This window comes from Colobus angolensis, unplaced genomic scaffold (assembly GCF_000951035.1).
Source record: "Colobus angolensis palliatus isolate OR3802 unplaced genomic scaffold, Cang.pa_1.0 Scaffold296, whole genome shotgun sequence".
In the NCBI taxonomy this organism is placed as follows: domain Eukaryota; kingdom Metazoa; phylum Chordata; class Mammalia; order Primates; family Cercopithecidae; genus Colobus; species Colobus angolensis.
In genome coordinates, this window is record NW_012116221.1 from 479,143 (window position 1) to 494,090 (window position 14,948).

The 14,948-nt window shown below is 43.8% G+C and overlaps 1 protein-coding gene across 1 annotated transcript in view; it reads right to left on the reverse strand.

Moving 5' to 3' along the window:
* Positions 1 to 889: 889 nt before the first annotated feature.
* The window catches only part of TRIML2 (tripartite motif family-like 2), a 17,209-nt gene continuing 3,150 nt past the window's right edge, over positions 890 to 14,948 (reverse strand). The window contains exons 2-8 of the mRNA XM_011949304.1: positions 14,004 to 14,400; positions 13,660 to 13,755; positions 10,234 to 10,428; positions 8,524 to 8,664; positions 6,823 to 6,845; positions 6,559 to 6,659; positions 890 to 1,559 (exon numbers count right to left, since the gene is read on the reverse strand). Coding sequence (XP_011804694.1) covers positions 991 to 1,559; positions 6,559 to 6,659; positions 6,823 to 6,845; positions 8,524 to 8,664; positions 10,234 to 10,428; positions 13,660 to 13,755; positions 14,004 to 14,189 — 1,311 coding nt within the window. The 5' untranslated portion in view covers positions 14,190 to 14,400 and the 3' untranslated portion in view covers positions 890 to 990. The remainder of the gene's footprint in view (positions 1,560 to 6,558; positions 6,660 to 6,822; positions 6,846 to 8,523; positions 8,665 to 10,233; positions 10,429 to 13,659; positions 13,756 to 14,003; positions 14,401 to 14,948) is intronic.

Here is a 14,948-nt window from a genome sequence, read left to right on the forward strand (position 1 = left end):
CATCCCTGAGCAAGGATGTAAGGGAAAGCATTTGCCAGGAGATCACCAAATAGAGAAACAGAGTGAACACCAGGCATCACTGATATTACTTACCTGATTCAAAGCATTACCTATTGGGCTTCTTCTAATAAACCAAATTGTTCTTATCAGAAAGAGGTAGGCCAGGCGTGGTGGCTCACACCTGTAATTCAAGCACTTTGGGAGGCCAAGGCAGGTGGATCACTTGAGGTCAGGAGTTCAAGACCATCTTGGCCAACATGTTGAAACCCCGCTTCTACTAAAAATACAAAAGTTAGCCAGGCGTGGTGGTGGGCACCTGTAACCCCAGCTACTTGGGAGGCTAAGGCAGGAGAACTGCTTGAACCCGGGGAGGTTGTGGTGAGCCGAGATCAAGCCACTGCACTCCAGCCTGGGCGACAAGAGTGAAATTCCATCTCAAAAAAAAAAGAAAAATAAAATTTTAAAATATTCACATTTTCCACAACTACTCCTTCTTATCCACATAAAATATCTATATAAATTACGTTATTATTCTCTATTTGGAATAAAAATTTTAGAAAGTCCTGATACTCACTGTCAGTAATGGGATGTCTCTGTTCCTCATGGTGGCATGCTTCCGTCTAAAGTCCTGCTTTCATTCCTGATCATACCTGATTCTGCAAATGTTTTCAGAAATACATCGAGTTCCTAACCTAGTTCTAAGGACCCCAGACTATATTTCTTCTCTAATTTCCCAACCCTACGATGCATTTGCATTTGTTCTCATTAGTGTAGGATTTCCCTGTTGTTATCATTCTGATTCAAGTGAAGTGCAACCTCTTCCACTACACACACTTGTGTTGACAGTTACACAAAGGCAAAGGCTCCGGATATTAAATCAGGCTCCAACTCCTGGAACGCTTTTTATTGGGTTAGTTTACAAAAATTATTTCAATGTCTTGTTCTCCAACTTTCTGGTCTCTTGTGGTCTTGGATTTTGCACACAGAAGATTAAGGGCTAACAGCATCACAAGAAGGACCGCATTGCGGGGAGATGGTGAGGGAGTCTGGACTTGTGTCTCCGTTTGGGATACAGAGGGAAAACACAGGCCTGAGAGCTCCCTGGAAGGCGCAATGGGAGAAAGTGTAAATGAGGGACGTCTCGGTCACGTTGTAGAATGATATCTGCCCGTGTTCGTAGTCAAGAAAAACCCCCACTGTGTCCAGCTTCTTTTTCAGGAAGAGCCTTTTCAGAGGGGGGAAGACCCAGAGGGTCCACTGCGTCTCCATCACCGACCCTGTGAGCAAGACTTTCTCTCCGGAAGCTCTGGCCGTGCTGCCCTTCGTGTCTGCAGAGCCGTGGTATATGCCCACTTGCCACCTGGTTGCCTTTTCCACATCCACCTCCCAGTAGTGCCTCCCTGAGGCGAAGCTCTCCGCAGCCAGCACCGTGGCACTGAAGTCCAATCTTCCTGGATTGCCAGCCCCATCCTGCTGCCCATGCCTCAATTGCACAGTTCTCAGGTCCTCAGATAAGGCCAGGCAGGGATGAGCTGTTTCAGGATCCAACGTTAAATGTCCTGCCAGGAGAGAAAACCCTCGTTAACGCAGGAGTTCACCGATGCCAATGCCAGAGACGTGATTTCTAACACGCCTGGGCTTCCCACTGAGTGGGCACAAGCCCCAGGCCCAGACACAGGAGAGGCAATTTGGGAGGGTCCAGAAAAAGTCCGTAAGATATGGAAAGGGACACAGTCTGCCTGAGCAGGAAGAATAAAACAAAGGCGAATGGGGTAAGGAAGGTTTAGAAACACCTTCACCCGGCCAGTCGCGGTGGCCTACAAGGTCAGGGGTTCAAGACCAGCCTGGCCAAGACGGTAAAACCCCGTCTCTATTAAAAAAATACAAAAATTAGCCAGGTGTGGTGGCGGGCGCCTGTAATCCCAGCTACTCGGGAGGCTGAGGTAGAAAATTGCTTGAACCCGGGAAGCGGAGGTTGCAGTGAGCTGAGATCGCGTCACTGCAGTCCAGCCTGGGCGACAGAGCAAGACTCCGTGTCAAAACCAACAACAAAAAACACCTTCACCCCAGACGCTGTCAAACTGTCCTGGTGCCAAGTTCCACCCAGATATCACTTGGGACCCAACCCTGGTCTTCTACAGATCTCCAGGCCTGGAGCGGACGGAGGAGTAAGCTAGCAGCACTCCTTCGTGGCCCTCCCAGTGACGTACTCCACACATCTTAAGTATCCCCACAGGGTAACATAGAGGCCTGGATGGCTGACAACAGGCCCTGGACATCAGGCAGTGCGTCAGAGAATTCATCCGCGGAGGACAGAACACCTGTGAGGACCCTCCAGACACGCACGCTGAGAACAAGCAGGCTCAACGACTTCCTCACACCCGCACAAATACACCTTCTTCCTGTCTCTGTTCCTCTCACCTCTTTCTGCCCAACCACTAACTACGGTGATCGTTCACAGGGCTTGGTCCTGGGACTCCTTTCAAGTAGTAGATTCTCCTTCGCTGCCTCCAGGTAACTGTGCTTCAGTTTTAAAGACCTTCCCTGTGTTTATGACTCACTCTATAAACAGCAAAATACCAGTTGGAAAAAACACAGGAATTTCAAACGTAATATACCCAAAATGGAACTTCAAGGCCAGCCCTCTGCAGTCTCCACTAAGGGAGTTCACAGCTCCCTGACTGCTTCAGCTGTCCAAGCCATAAACCTGGAAAGCCTTTATTTCCTACTTTCTGTAACGAGGAATCCAACTTAATTTCTATTATTTGACTGCAGTAAATTTAATTAACTTAAATCTCTGAATTTGAAGGCCAATTCACATTATTAGGGTGGTCTCAAAAGCTACATGTCTTGAATTTTAAATAAATTATCTGAGACTCTCAGTACTTCCAGGAGACTGGCAGAAACAAATGCAAATTATCTTTGGAAAAATGCACAGCTGTGGCCGGGCACAGTGGCTCACGCTTGTAATCCCAGCACTTCAGGAGGCTGAGGCGGACGGATCACTTGAGGCCAGGACTTCGAGACTAGTCTGGTGAAACCCCATCTCTATTAAAATTACAAAAATTAGCCGGACCTGGTGGCAGCCTGTAATCCCAGCTACTCAGGAGGGTGAGGCAGGAGCATCGTTTGAATCTGGGAGGCAGAAGTTGCAGTGAGCCGAGATCGTGCCACTGCACTCCAGCCTGGGCAACAGAGAGAGACTCGTCTCAAAAACAACAACAACAAGAAAAGGTTGAAGAAGAAAAACCAGGAACATCTCAAGAGAAAAAGAACTTGATAAATTCAACATTGATTCATGATAAAAATTCTTAGTAAACCAGAAATAAAGGGGGACATCCTCAATTTGATGAAAGGCAGTCATAAAAAAAACCTATAGCCAGGCGCGGTGGCTCACGCCTGTAATCCCAGTACTTGGGAGCCCGAGGCAGGCAGATCACGAGGTTGGGAGTTTGAGACCAGCCTGACCAATGGAGTGAAACCCCGTCTCTATTAAAAATACAAAAATTAGCTGAGTGTCGTGGCACGCGCCTGTAGTCCCAGCTACTCGGGAGGCTGAGGCAGGAGAATCATTTGAATCTGGGAGGAGGTTGCAGTGAACCGAGACTTCACCATTGCACTCCAACCTGGGTGACAGAGCCAGACACCATCTCAAAAAAAAAACAAAATACAAAACAACAAAAAGCCCTATCGCTGTATCAGAATTTATAGTAAAGACTTAATGTCTTCTTTCTTCCTAAGATCAAGAATAAGCAAGTGTCCACTCTCACCACTTCTATTCAACACACTGCAGGTCTGAGCCAGTAGAATACGGCCAGGAAAATACAGAAAAGGCTTGCAGACTGGAAAGGCAGAAATAAACCATCTATACTCACATACTGCATGACTGTAGAAAATCCCAAAGGATCTATTTACAGAAATCCACTGTCTAATGAGTGAGTTTTGCATAGTAATAGGGTACAAATGTCAATATATATAAAACAATTCCATTTCTATATACTTGTAATGAACTAGAAATGAATGAAATGTCCATTAGAAATTGGTATTTTAAAATACCGTTTACAGCAGCACTAAAAAACATAAAATACTTAGGGATACATCTCCAAATACATATAACATTTGTATGCTGAAAGTGACAAAACACTAATGAGAGAAATCTAAGACCTAAATAAATGGAGATATTTTGTATTCCTGGACTGAAAGCACTAAATATTGTCAAGATGTCAATTCTTCCCAAATTGATCTACGGATTCAATGTAATATCAATAAAAATCCCAGCAGTCCATTCTGAAGAAGCCAATTTCAAAATTTATGTGGAAAAGCAAACCTACAGTAGCCAAAACTATTCCGAAAAGAACACATTTGGAGAATGCACAGTACCTGCTTCCAAGACTTCCTACAGAGCTATCATTCAAGCCAATGTGCTATTGGCAAAGGGATAGTCAACCATCAATAGATCTCTTAGAGTCACAAATAGACCTGGGTCACATGGATAGAGTCAACCACCAACAGACCTCTTAGAGTCACAAATAGACCCGGTCACATGGATAGTCAACCACCAATAGACCTCTTAGAGTCACAAATACATCTGGTCACATATACCAGTTGATTTTCAACAAAGGGGCCAAGTAAATTGAATGGACAAGGGTAGTGTTTTTAACAAATGAAACTGGAACAAATGGATACACATGTGACAAAAAATAAAAATAAAAGGTGGGGGGAGGAGAGGGTTTGCACCATTCTGTGAACTGTATACAGATATTAACTCTCAATGGTTCATAGGCCACAATGTAAAACCTAAAACTATAAAACTGGCTTTAGGCCATAAAACTTTTAGAAGGAAATCTTTGTTGGCTGTGGCAAAATTTCTCAAATAAGACACAAAAAGCACAAATCATAAAAGAAAAAAATTGATAAATTGAACTTCATCAAAATGCAAAAGCTCTACACTTCAAAAGACAGTATTAGGAAAATGAGAATATAAACCATACTGGGAGGAAACATTTGCAAAACATATCTGATAAATGACTGCTAAACAGAATATATACAGAAATTATAAAACTCAACAAACATACAAGCCAATTTTAAAAAGGGGTTTGTACGTGTATTTCACCAAAGTAGAGACAGAGGGAAAATAAACATATGAAAATACGCTCAACATCATTAGTCATTCTGGAAATGCAAATTAAAATGAGATACCACTACACATCTATTGGGTTGGATGTAGTAAAACAAACTGACAATACCAAATGCTGGTGAGAATATAGAGTAACTGAATCTCGCACATTATTGGTGGGAAGGCAAAATGGCACAGGTAGTTTGGAAAACAAGTTTGACAATCTCACCCTTAGATAGTCAATCAAGAACTGTGAAGCGACGCCCACAGAAAAACCTGCATGCTAATATTTATAGCACAGAGCTGGAAACAAGCCATGTCCATAGAATTGCCAAAGGATAAATAAATTATAGTATATTTCTATATGGGGTCTTATCAACAATGAAAAGGAGCCAACTACTGATCCATGAAGCAGTCTGGACATTCTGCTTCTCAACTGCAGTCTGCTGTCAGCCTCGAAAGGCCACCCACTGTAGGATTCCATCAATAGGACGCTCTGGAAAAGGCAAAGCTATAAGGACAGGAGATACAAACCCTTTGTTATACATGCTGAATTTCTCCCCCTGGAAGTTTACATTTTTCGGCAGTGGAATCTGCCTGCAATCATGTTTCATGGCTGGGAAACTGGTAAAGAATCTGCAGCCAGGCAAAGTGGCTCACGCCTGTAATCCCAGCACTTTGGGAGCCCAAGGCACGAAGATCACCTGAGATCAGGAGTTCGAGACCAGCCTGACCAGCATGGTAAAATCTTGTCTCTACTATAAATACAAAAAATTAGCCGGGTGTGGTGGTGCATGCCTGTAATTCCAGCTACTCGGGAGGCCAAGGCAGGAGAATCGCTTGAACCCAGGAAGGGGAGGTTGCAGTAAGCCAAGATCGTACCACCGCACTCTAGCCTGGGCAAAATGAAACTCCATCTCCAAAAAAAAAAAATAAATAAATAAGAATTTGCATGGGAAAAGCTTTCATATAAGATCATACAGTTATTTTCTTGATCGATATCTAATATGTATAACATATTAAGCTCTCCAGTCTCCTAAAATTTTTATTTATTTATTTAAGATAGAGTCTCGTTCTGTTGCCCAGGCTGGAGTACAGTGGTGTGATCTCAGCTCACTGTGACCTCCGCCTCCCGGGTTCAGGCAATTCTCCTGCCTCAGCCACTTGAGGAGCTGGAACTGCAGGCGTGCACCACCACAACTGGCTCATTTTCGTGTTTTTTGTAGAGATGGGACTTCATGCTAGTTAGGCTGGTCTCAAACTCCTGGCCTCAAGCAAACTGCCCGCCTTGGCTTCCCAAAGTACTGGGATTACAGGAGTGACCCACTATGCTGGCCTGAAATTTTTAAACTACTGGAATTTGTTTCCATTTATGGCAGGAAGGTCACCCGATTCTTAAATACAGAACAGAGCCATGTGAGCATTCACACGTGTCAACTTACTCTGGAGTACTCTGAACATGCTGCTGAATCCTCTTATGTGGCATAAACTCAAGTCTGTGATATGAGCGGGCTCTAGACGCTCAAGCAGCAGTGACCTGCTCCTGAAGGGAAAGGACAGCCTCAGTCATCTGCACAGACCACAGACCCCTTTGGTCTGGTAGATGGATCCCATTACATCCTACCAGCAAATGCACTCTCCTTATCCCAATCAACATCTTATTGGACTCTGGTTCTGACCCAATTGTATCCCAAATGAAAACTCACCTTTCTAAAGAGTATTTTGCATTCTAAGGGAAAGAAAAGAGACCAGGTTACTACTGGGTTTTTGAGCCGTCTTTTACAATCTGTGCCCAGGAAAATATTCCCTGCAATAACCTCAATTTCCATGTCATGTCTTCAGCCTCATAATGCTAGTTATCAGATGAACAAATTCTAACGTGGAAACAGAAAAAGTCAGAAAAACGTATGAAATCATGTTGCTGTATCCCCAAGGAAAATGTTTTCTATCCTTCACCCCAGCCTCAGTCTTCAGAACGCGAGCATCTATCTGCTTTCCATGCAGGGGGTGGCCAGAGTTGAGCAGGTCAAGGGGCTGCTGGCTGGGAGGGCAGTGGGAAGGAGGCAGAGCCACACCTGCCTGCATGCTCAAGGACTGAACTGATTCCTAAGGATTTACCTGCAGACGCTTTCCAGATGAGCGCATCACTTGCAATTATAAGCCTAGCAGAGGGATATGTACAGTCTTAAAAAGACAGTAAGGCCGGGCGCAGTGGCTCATGCCTGTAATCCCAGCACTTTGGGAGGCCCAGGCAGGTGGATCACCTGAGGTCAGGAGTTTGAGACCAGCCTGACCAGAATGGTGAAACTCCATCTCTACTAAAAATACAAAAATCAGCTGGGTGTGGTGGTGGGCGCCTGTAATCCCAACCACTCGGGAGGCTAAGGCAGGAGAACTGCTTGAACCCGGGAGGCAGAGATTGCAGTGAGCCAAGATCACTCCACTGCACTCCAGCCTGGGCAATAGAGCGAGACTCCATCTAAAAAAAAAAAAAGATAACCCACTTTCTGAAAAGGAAATGTATGTTACTGTACAAAATTCAAAATATGCAAATACTTACCACAGACTGAGTAGCTTCTTCACAACAGAAATTCATTTCTCGCAGTTCTGGAGCCCGGGAATTTCCAGATCAAGGCACCGGCAGATTCAGTGTCTGGTGAGGGCTCCAGCCCTCCTAGGTAGCCTCCATCTCCAGCCTCACAAGCTGAAGGGGCAAGGTCTTCCTCCGCCTCTTTTATAAGGGCCCTAATCCTTTTCACAGGGGCTCTGCCCCCAAGCCCCAGTCACTACCCAAAGGCCCCACCTCCCAATACCATCGCCTTGGGGGAAAGGATGTCAACATAAATATTTTGGAGGGACACAAACATTCAGACCATAGCAGATAATCTCACCCTTGTTTCAAGATTATCGCAGATGACTATATATTTATATTTTTTTTGCCAGAAAGTCTGTGAATGTTAGCAAGCACACATGTATATGTGTGTGTATATATACTTATTATCGAAAGATCAAACAAAAAGCAGTCTGCATCTTTCTTTTTCACTTGAGTGCTTGAAGATACTCTTTTAGTGCCTATAGAGCTGTTTTATTCTTTATGATTACAGAATATTTCATTGTATGGATGTATCATAATTTGACGAATCAGTTATTAACCACACTGTGTCACATTTCAATCCAAACTTACTGCTTTAAGGTGAGAATTAATCTCATGAAGCAGCTCCACACTATCCCGCAAAGCTACGACCATTCCTAATGCTTTTGACAGCTGAGAAATAGTCGTGCAGTCTTCCTTTGTAGTTGAAGATCATTGGATATTGCGTTCTGACGGCAACCCCTAATGAGTACTGTCCACTTCTCATTTCTCAAATACTGGAATGAATTTTATTTTCTTTTCCCCAGCATCTTACCTTGAGCAATGCTAAGGCACCTTCCCCACACTTCTTCTCAAGCTCCGTGGTGAGCTTTTGGAGGCTGCAGATCTGTTCAGAAACCCTGGCTTCATTCTCCTTCAGTTTCTTCATGTTCTCTCTCCCCACATGGCTCAGCCTCTGCAGAAGCATCTCTTTGTTACTATTTAACAACTTGAAGTTCAGGAACAAGAGTTCAGTAACTTCTCCTATTGATTAATTCAACCATGTCTTTAAAAACCTGCTTTTTGGCTGGGCGTGGTGGCTCACGCCTGTAATCCCAGCACTTTGGGTGGCCAAGGCTGGCAGATCATGAGGTCAGGTGTTCGAGACCAGCCTGGCCAACATGGTGAAACTTGGTCTCCACTAAAAGTACAAAACTCAGCCAGGGGTGGTGGTGGGTGCCTGTAATCCCAGCTACTCAGGAGGCTGAGGCAGGAGAACTGCTTGAACCCGTGAGGCAGAGGTTGCAGTGAGCCAAGATTGTGCCACTGCACTCCAGCCTGAGCAACAGAGCAAGACTCTGTCTCAAAGAAAAAAAAAAAAAAAACCAAACCAAACCAAACAAACCTGCTTTTCTGCCTGCTACCCCAGGAACAGACATAATCAGGCAAGACCATGATATTGTTGAAGCAGGATTCCTCTCAAGAGACAGCTGATTCTTTGACCCCATTATGTATGTTTAAGCTGACACAGATGTGGGTACATGCAGCCCTTACTCAAATTAACATGTACCTAAAACATTTTGTGTTTTTTCTGTGGCTGTTCAGAAGGTTCCCTATTTTTTCATTAATTTGAAATCAATTAAAATTAAGTTATATAGATTAACTAATAAGAAATACATAATTATGTACTGATATCGGTTTTCTTTTTATTCTTTCAAGTATACTTTACATAGGTAGTCACATAAGCAACGTAAGTATGTTATTTAGGGGGAAAGAACATAAACATAAGTGATAGTTTATTATATTTGATTACTAATCCGACAACTTACTTTTTCCTTGGAGAACATTCCTTATTCATACACACAGAGCTGTGACACCATCTTAACAGGCTGAAGAGTATTCTTCCATGTATGTATGGAGCACATTTTGTGAGTCTTCTATTGACAAATACAGGGTGTTTCTAACCTCTTGCTATGAATAAATGTTATAATTGTAATATCTCCTACTCATCAACTGCTTAACATGAAGCAAGACACTGTTTAATAAGCTTAGCAGATTACCTCACTCAAATCTCACAATAATTTTATAAATGAGGGGCCATTGTTATGTGCAGTTTACAGCTAAAGGAACCAAGTCAAAAGTTAAGCAGCACGTCATAGGCCACCCAGGAGCCAGTAAACAGCTGACTCAGATAGGAACTCCATTCATCTGGCTTCGAAGGAGAATTCCAAACCATGGCTCTGAACTGAAATTCAGTGTCAGTGTTGCCTTATCCGGGTATCTTTTTCTATGTGTGTCAGTATATTTGAAGTGTAATACAGTAATATGTGTACAAATATATTTATAGGTATATTGTGCTTTATTTATGTCTTTTTATATGCATGTGAAGATAAATTCACAGAAATAGAGTTGCCAGGTAGGTATATAATTCATTTAATACATGTGTGGTTGTCACTGGATATGTTCCTCTGGAATTGACATAATGTTCAGCTCTTCTTTTTCTCACTTCTCAAATATTAAGAGGATGTTGTTTTCAACATCTCACCTGCAGCATTTCCTGGAACATCTCCTCTAGCTCTGTGGCAAGCTTGATCGCTTGATTCAGAAGGCCTTCTCTCAAGTTCGAATCAGACATGCATTCTCGCTCTCTCTGGAGATTCAGCTCGCACTCTTCATTCAGCAACCGGAGTCTCATACTATATTCAGACTCAATCATCTTTCTAAAATTTTGTTCCTCTTCCTTCCTCATATAGACATGATAGACTTCAGGTTAAACATGATGGATGAACACCACACACACACATTATAATAGTTACATATATGTATCTTACATTGACCACAGTGTGTTCTTTCCATCTCTAACCCCAATATAAAGACAAGGAAGGCTGAGCGCAGTGGCTCACGCCTGTAATTCCAACACTTTGGGAGGCCAAGGTGGGCAGATCACAAGGTCAGGAGATCGAGACCATCCTGGCCAACGTGGTGAAACCCCGTCTCTACTAAAAATACAAAAATTAGCTGGGCGTGGTGGCACATGCCTGTAATCCCAGCTACTTGGGAGGCTGAGGCAGGAGAATCGGTTGAACCTGGGAGGCGGAGGTGGCAGTAAGCCGAGATCGCGCCACTGCACTCCAGCCTGGCAACAGAGCTAGACTCCGTCTCAAAAAAAAAGACAAGGAAATATAAAGTACAGAAGGAATAAACCCAAAGGACAAATGGAATTTGAGTCAACATCAGCCAAGACATCAACACAATTTTACAACATAAAATGCAGACGAAGAAATGTTCACCAATAAGGAAAAACTAAGGAAGCTACAGCCTCTGTCAACACAGAGGAGACCGGGACACTGGAAAAGGGCCAGTGGGATTTGCTGATGCTTGGGGAAGAGGTGTGGGAAAAAAAGAAGTCATGGACGAAAGACACCAAAAATTTTAGGCTAAGCAACTGGAAGAATGGAATTATCAAAATATATAGAGAGAATCTATGGAAGGGCTGGATTCCAGAAGTGAGGAGTCTGCAATAGTTAGGGATGTGATGAATTTGATTAGTCAATTAGACTAATCAAAGATAGTAAGTAGGAAGTAAAGATAGTAAGTAGGAAATTGGACATGAAGTCTATTACCTTTTGGAAGTCTGGGCTAGGGATATATATTTGGGAGTAGTCATCTTAGAGATGCTTAAATAGCATCTCTATTAAGCTATTTAAGATTCAATGAAATAGTCTGGGCACTCACGTCTGTAATCCCAGCACTTTTGGGAGGCTGAGGCAGGTGGATCATGAGGTCAGCAGCTCGAGACCAGCCTGACCAACGTGGTGAAACCCCGTGTCTACTAAAAATACAAAAATTAGCCGGGCATGATGATGGGCACCTGTAATGTCAGCTACTTGGGAGACTAAGGCAGGAGAATGGCTTGAACCCGGGAGGCGGAGGTTGCAGTGAGCCGAGATCGAGCCACTGATCTTTAGCCTGGGCAACAAGAGCGAAACTCCGTCTCAAAAAAAAAAAAAAAGATTCAATGAAATCAAGATTTATCAAGAACCTGACCACTTCTCATCACCTCGCTCACCATCATCTCTCCCTAATTATTGCAAGTCCCTTTACACGTCTCTCCACCTCTGCTTTTACTATCTTAATGTCTGTTTTCATTTGGCAGCTAGCATGTTTCTACGAAAACGGAAGTTAAACCATGTCAGTCTTCTGTGCGGAACCTTCCAGGGGTTTTGAACCTTGTATTTCATTGAAGGCTAGCCACCCTGAGTAACTGATCATCTTCTGATCTCATCACCTACAGCTCCCATGTCCTTACACAGCTCCAGCCAGGACATGGCAGCCTCCAGGCCTTCCCTCTGCCTAGAATATTCCTCCGCACGACAACTGCATGGCTCAATCCCTCACCTCCTTCAGTGCCACCTTCTGAATAACAAGGTTCTGATCACTTTATTTAAAAGCTAACTACACTGCTTTCTTTCTCACTTAAAAAATTTTTTTAAAACATTTCCCCATGTAACATATTATATATTAGGCTGGGCGCGGTGGCTCAAGCCTGTAATCCCAGCACTTTGGGAGGCCGAGACAGGCGGATCACGAGGTCAGGAGATCGAGACCATCCTGGCTAACACGGTGAAACCCCATCTCTACTAAAAAATACAAAAAAGTAGCCGGGCGAGGTGGCGGGCGCCTGCCTGTAGTCCCAGCTACTCGGGAGGCTGAGGCAGGAGAATGGCGTAAACCCGGGAGGCGGAGCTTGTAATGAGCTGAGATTGCGCCACTGCACTCCAGCCTGGGCCACAGAGCGAGACTCCGTCTCAAAAAAAAAAAAAATACTATACGTTAAACTTATTTTATTTACTTCCACTAGAATTTAGGTTTCACAAAAGCAGAACTGGTTTTTTTTCGTTTTCCATTGACGTGTCCCTAGCAGCTTGCACAGTTCCTGGTAAACAGTGAGATCTCAGTATTTGCTGAACATGTGGTGCTTGAAACTTAGAAAAAAAGGGGGATCAGCTGAAAAATTCTTACTTAGCCAGGCAATTCTCCTCCACTACCTTCCCCAACTAGGCATTTACTTCCTTTAAAAACTGAGGGAGAGAAAAGACCCAGAATCGGGGATGCCTTGCACAGAACAGGATTAAGTGTGAAGATACAGTCTGACATTAGAAGTGAAATGTGCCTACCAGGTGGTGAACCTTCAAATCTGGATAGCGATTCTCAAATCGCTCTTTAAAGGGTTTCAGAATGTATGTGGCAACCAGAAGTACAAGAGATGCTCATTCTCCTATGTCATTGTTACGAATGATGTCACTAATCTTTTTGATCATTGCAAATAGCATTGCAAATGCCATTTTACTCACAATATAATTTGTATTTCTCTTACCATGAACAAAAGTTCAGATTCTTTCAATGTATTTAAAATATATTTACACTTTCTTTTCTGCAAACTCTCATCATTATTCAAAATTAAGTTTCTAGTCTTTTTCTTACTGATTTATTTTTATTTTTATTTTTATTTTGAGATGGATTCTTGCTCTGGGGCCCAGGCTGGAGTCCAGTAGTGTGATCTCAGCTCACTGCAATCCCTGCCTCCCCTCCTGGTTCAAGCAATTCTCCTGCCTCAGCCTCCCGAGTAGCTGGGGTTACAGGCTCGTGCAACCATGCCCAGCTACTTTTTGTATTTTTAGTAGAGACGGAGTTTCACCATGTTGGCCAGGCTGGTCTCAAACTCCTGACCTCAAGTGATTCACCTTCCTCAGCCTCCCAAAGTACTGGGATTACAGGCGTGAGCCACGGTGCCCAGCCTCTTACTGACTTTAAAGAGCTTTTTATACATTAAGATATTAGCACTTTTCCTTCCTATAGATTTTACATGTTTTTCCTGCTTTGTGATTTGTCTTTTGACTTTGTTTATGATACACTATTTTCTAACAACGTTACTGGTAATTTTCCCCCAAGAATCACGATAAGCACTGACCTGAATCATCCCCATTCTTTCTTGCTCATCAGTCAATATGCTTTTAGCTGCTTCAAGTTTCTCCCTCGATGTGTTCAATATTTCCTGGAATAACTTCTAGAGAGAAAGCACAGAATTCCAAGTGAGATCATTGATTTACAACAGCTGGATTCCTAACCTTAGAGTTCAACAGCCAACAACTCTGAGTATATATTTTCTTAGCCTTTAGGTTGAAGGTTTAGTGAACTTATCTAATATTCTTTAATAAACATCAACTAAGATAATGGTTTTGGAGGACTGAATATCTGTCCATTTCATCCGTATAGGAGTTGGCCACAGTGTTTTGGGATTTGCGTGACTCTTACCCTGTAATTCTCAGCAGCCTCTTGTATCCCACACACCATGTGATGTTTGTGCTCCTGGGACTGGAAGCATTTGCTGCAGAGTGTGATTTGGTCAACATCACAGAACAGCTGTATCGGTTCCAGGTGTGTTTCACAACAGGCGTCTTCCGTGATGTGCTGTAACTGAGGGCTGAGCCTTTTGGACATCCTGGTAGGTGTTGAAGACTGGACTGTTTGCTTCTGCTGAGATATTTCCCTGCACTCTGAATGAGAAGCAATGGCTTCCTTTGTTTTCTGGAGCAGGCACACACACTTGGCAACTTCAGGGTCCACAAAGATCCAAGGAAATAGTCCACGCAGACAGAGCGGGTCGGCGCTCTGGACTCCTCAAATCCAACAAACTTCTGGCGGCTGCCTGCTTGGGGAAAAGACAGAGTGAGGCCAGTGTTCTAAGATCCGCGGGGCTCCCCCTCAGGTCTTCTGACAATCTTGAGCAATAGGCTGAAAATTCATTACAAGGAACAGCGCGCACCTATGAGTCATTTGGGGGAAAACAGCGCTCAAAAGGCATCGTACGAAAGAAGTTCATTGATAGAATTACAGAAAAAAGCCACAAGTAGTTGAAAAAGTTATTAAAATACTTTCCCTTTGAAAGACAGGGTCTTGCTGTGTCGCCCAGTCTACAGTACAGTAGGGTGACCACAGCTCACTGCAGCCTCTGGTGAACGCCCGGGCTCCCGCGGTCCTCCCACCTCAGCTTCTGGAGTAGCTGGGACTACAAGGCGGCTCAAAACACACTGCAACAGAAGGAACGGGGAAGCAAAGTGAAAACAGCTCCTCTTTTTTTTTGAGACGGAGTCTCGCTCCGTCCCCCAGGCTGCAGTGCGGTGGCGCGATCTCGGCTCACTGCAAGCTCCGCCTCCCGGGTTCCCGCCATTGTCCTGCCTCAGTCTCCCGGGTGGAGCA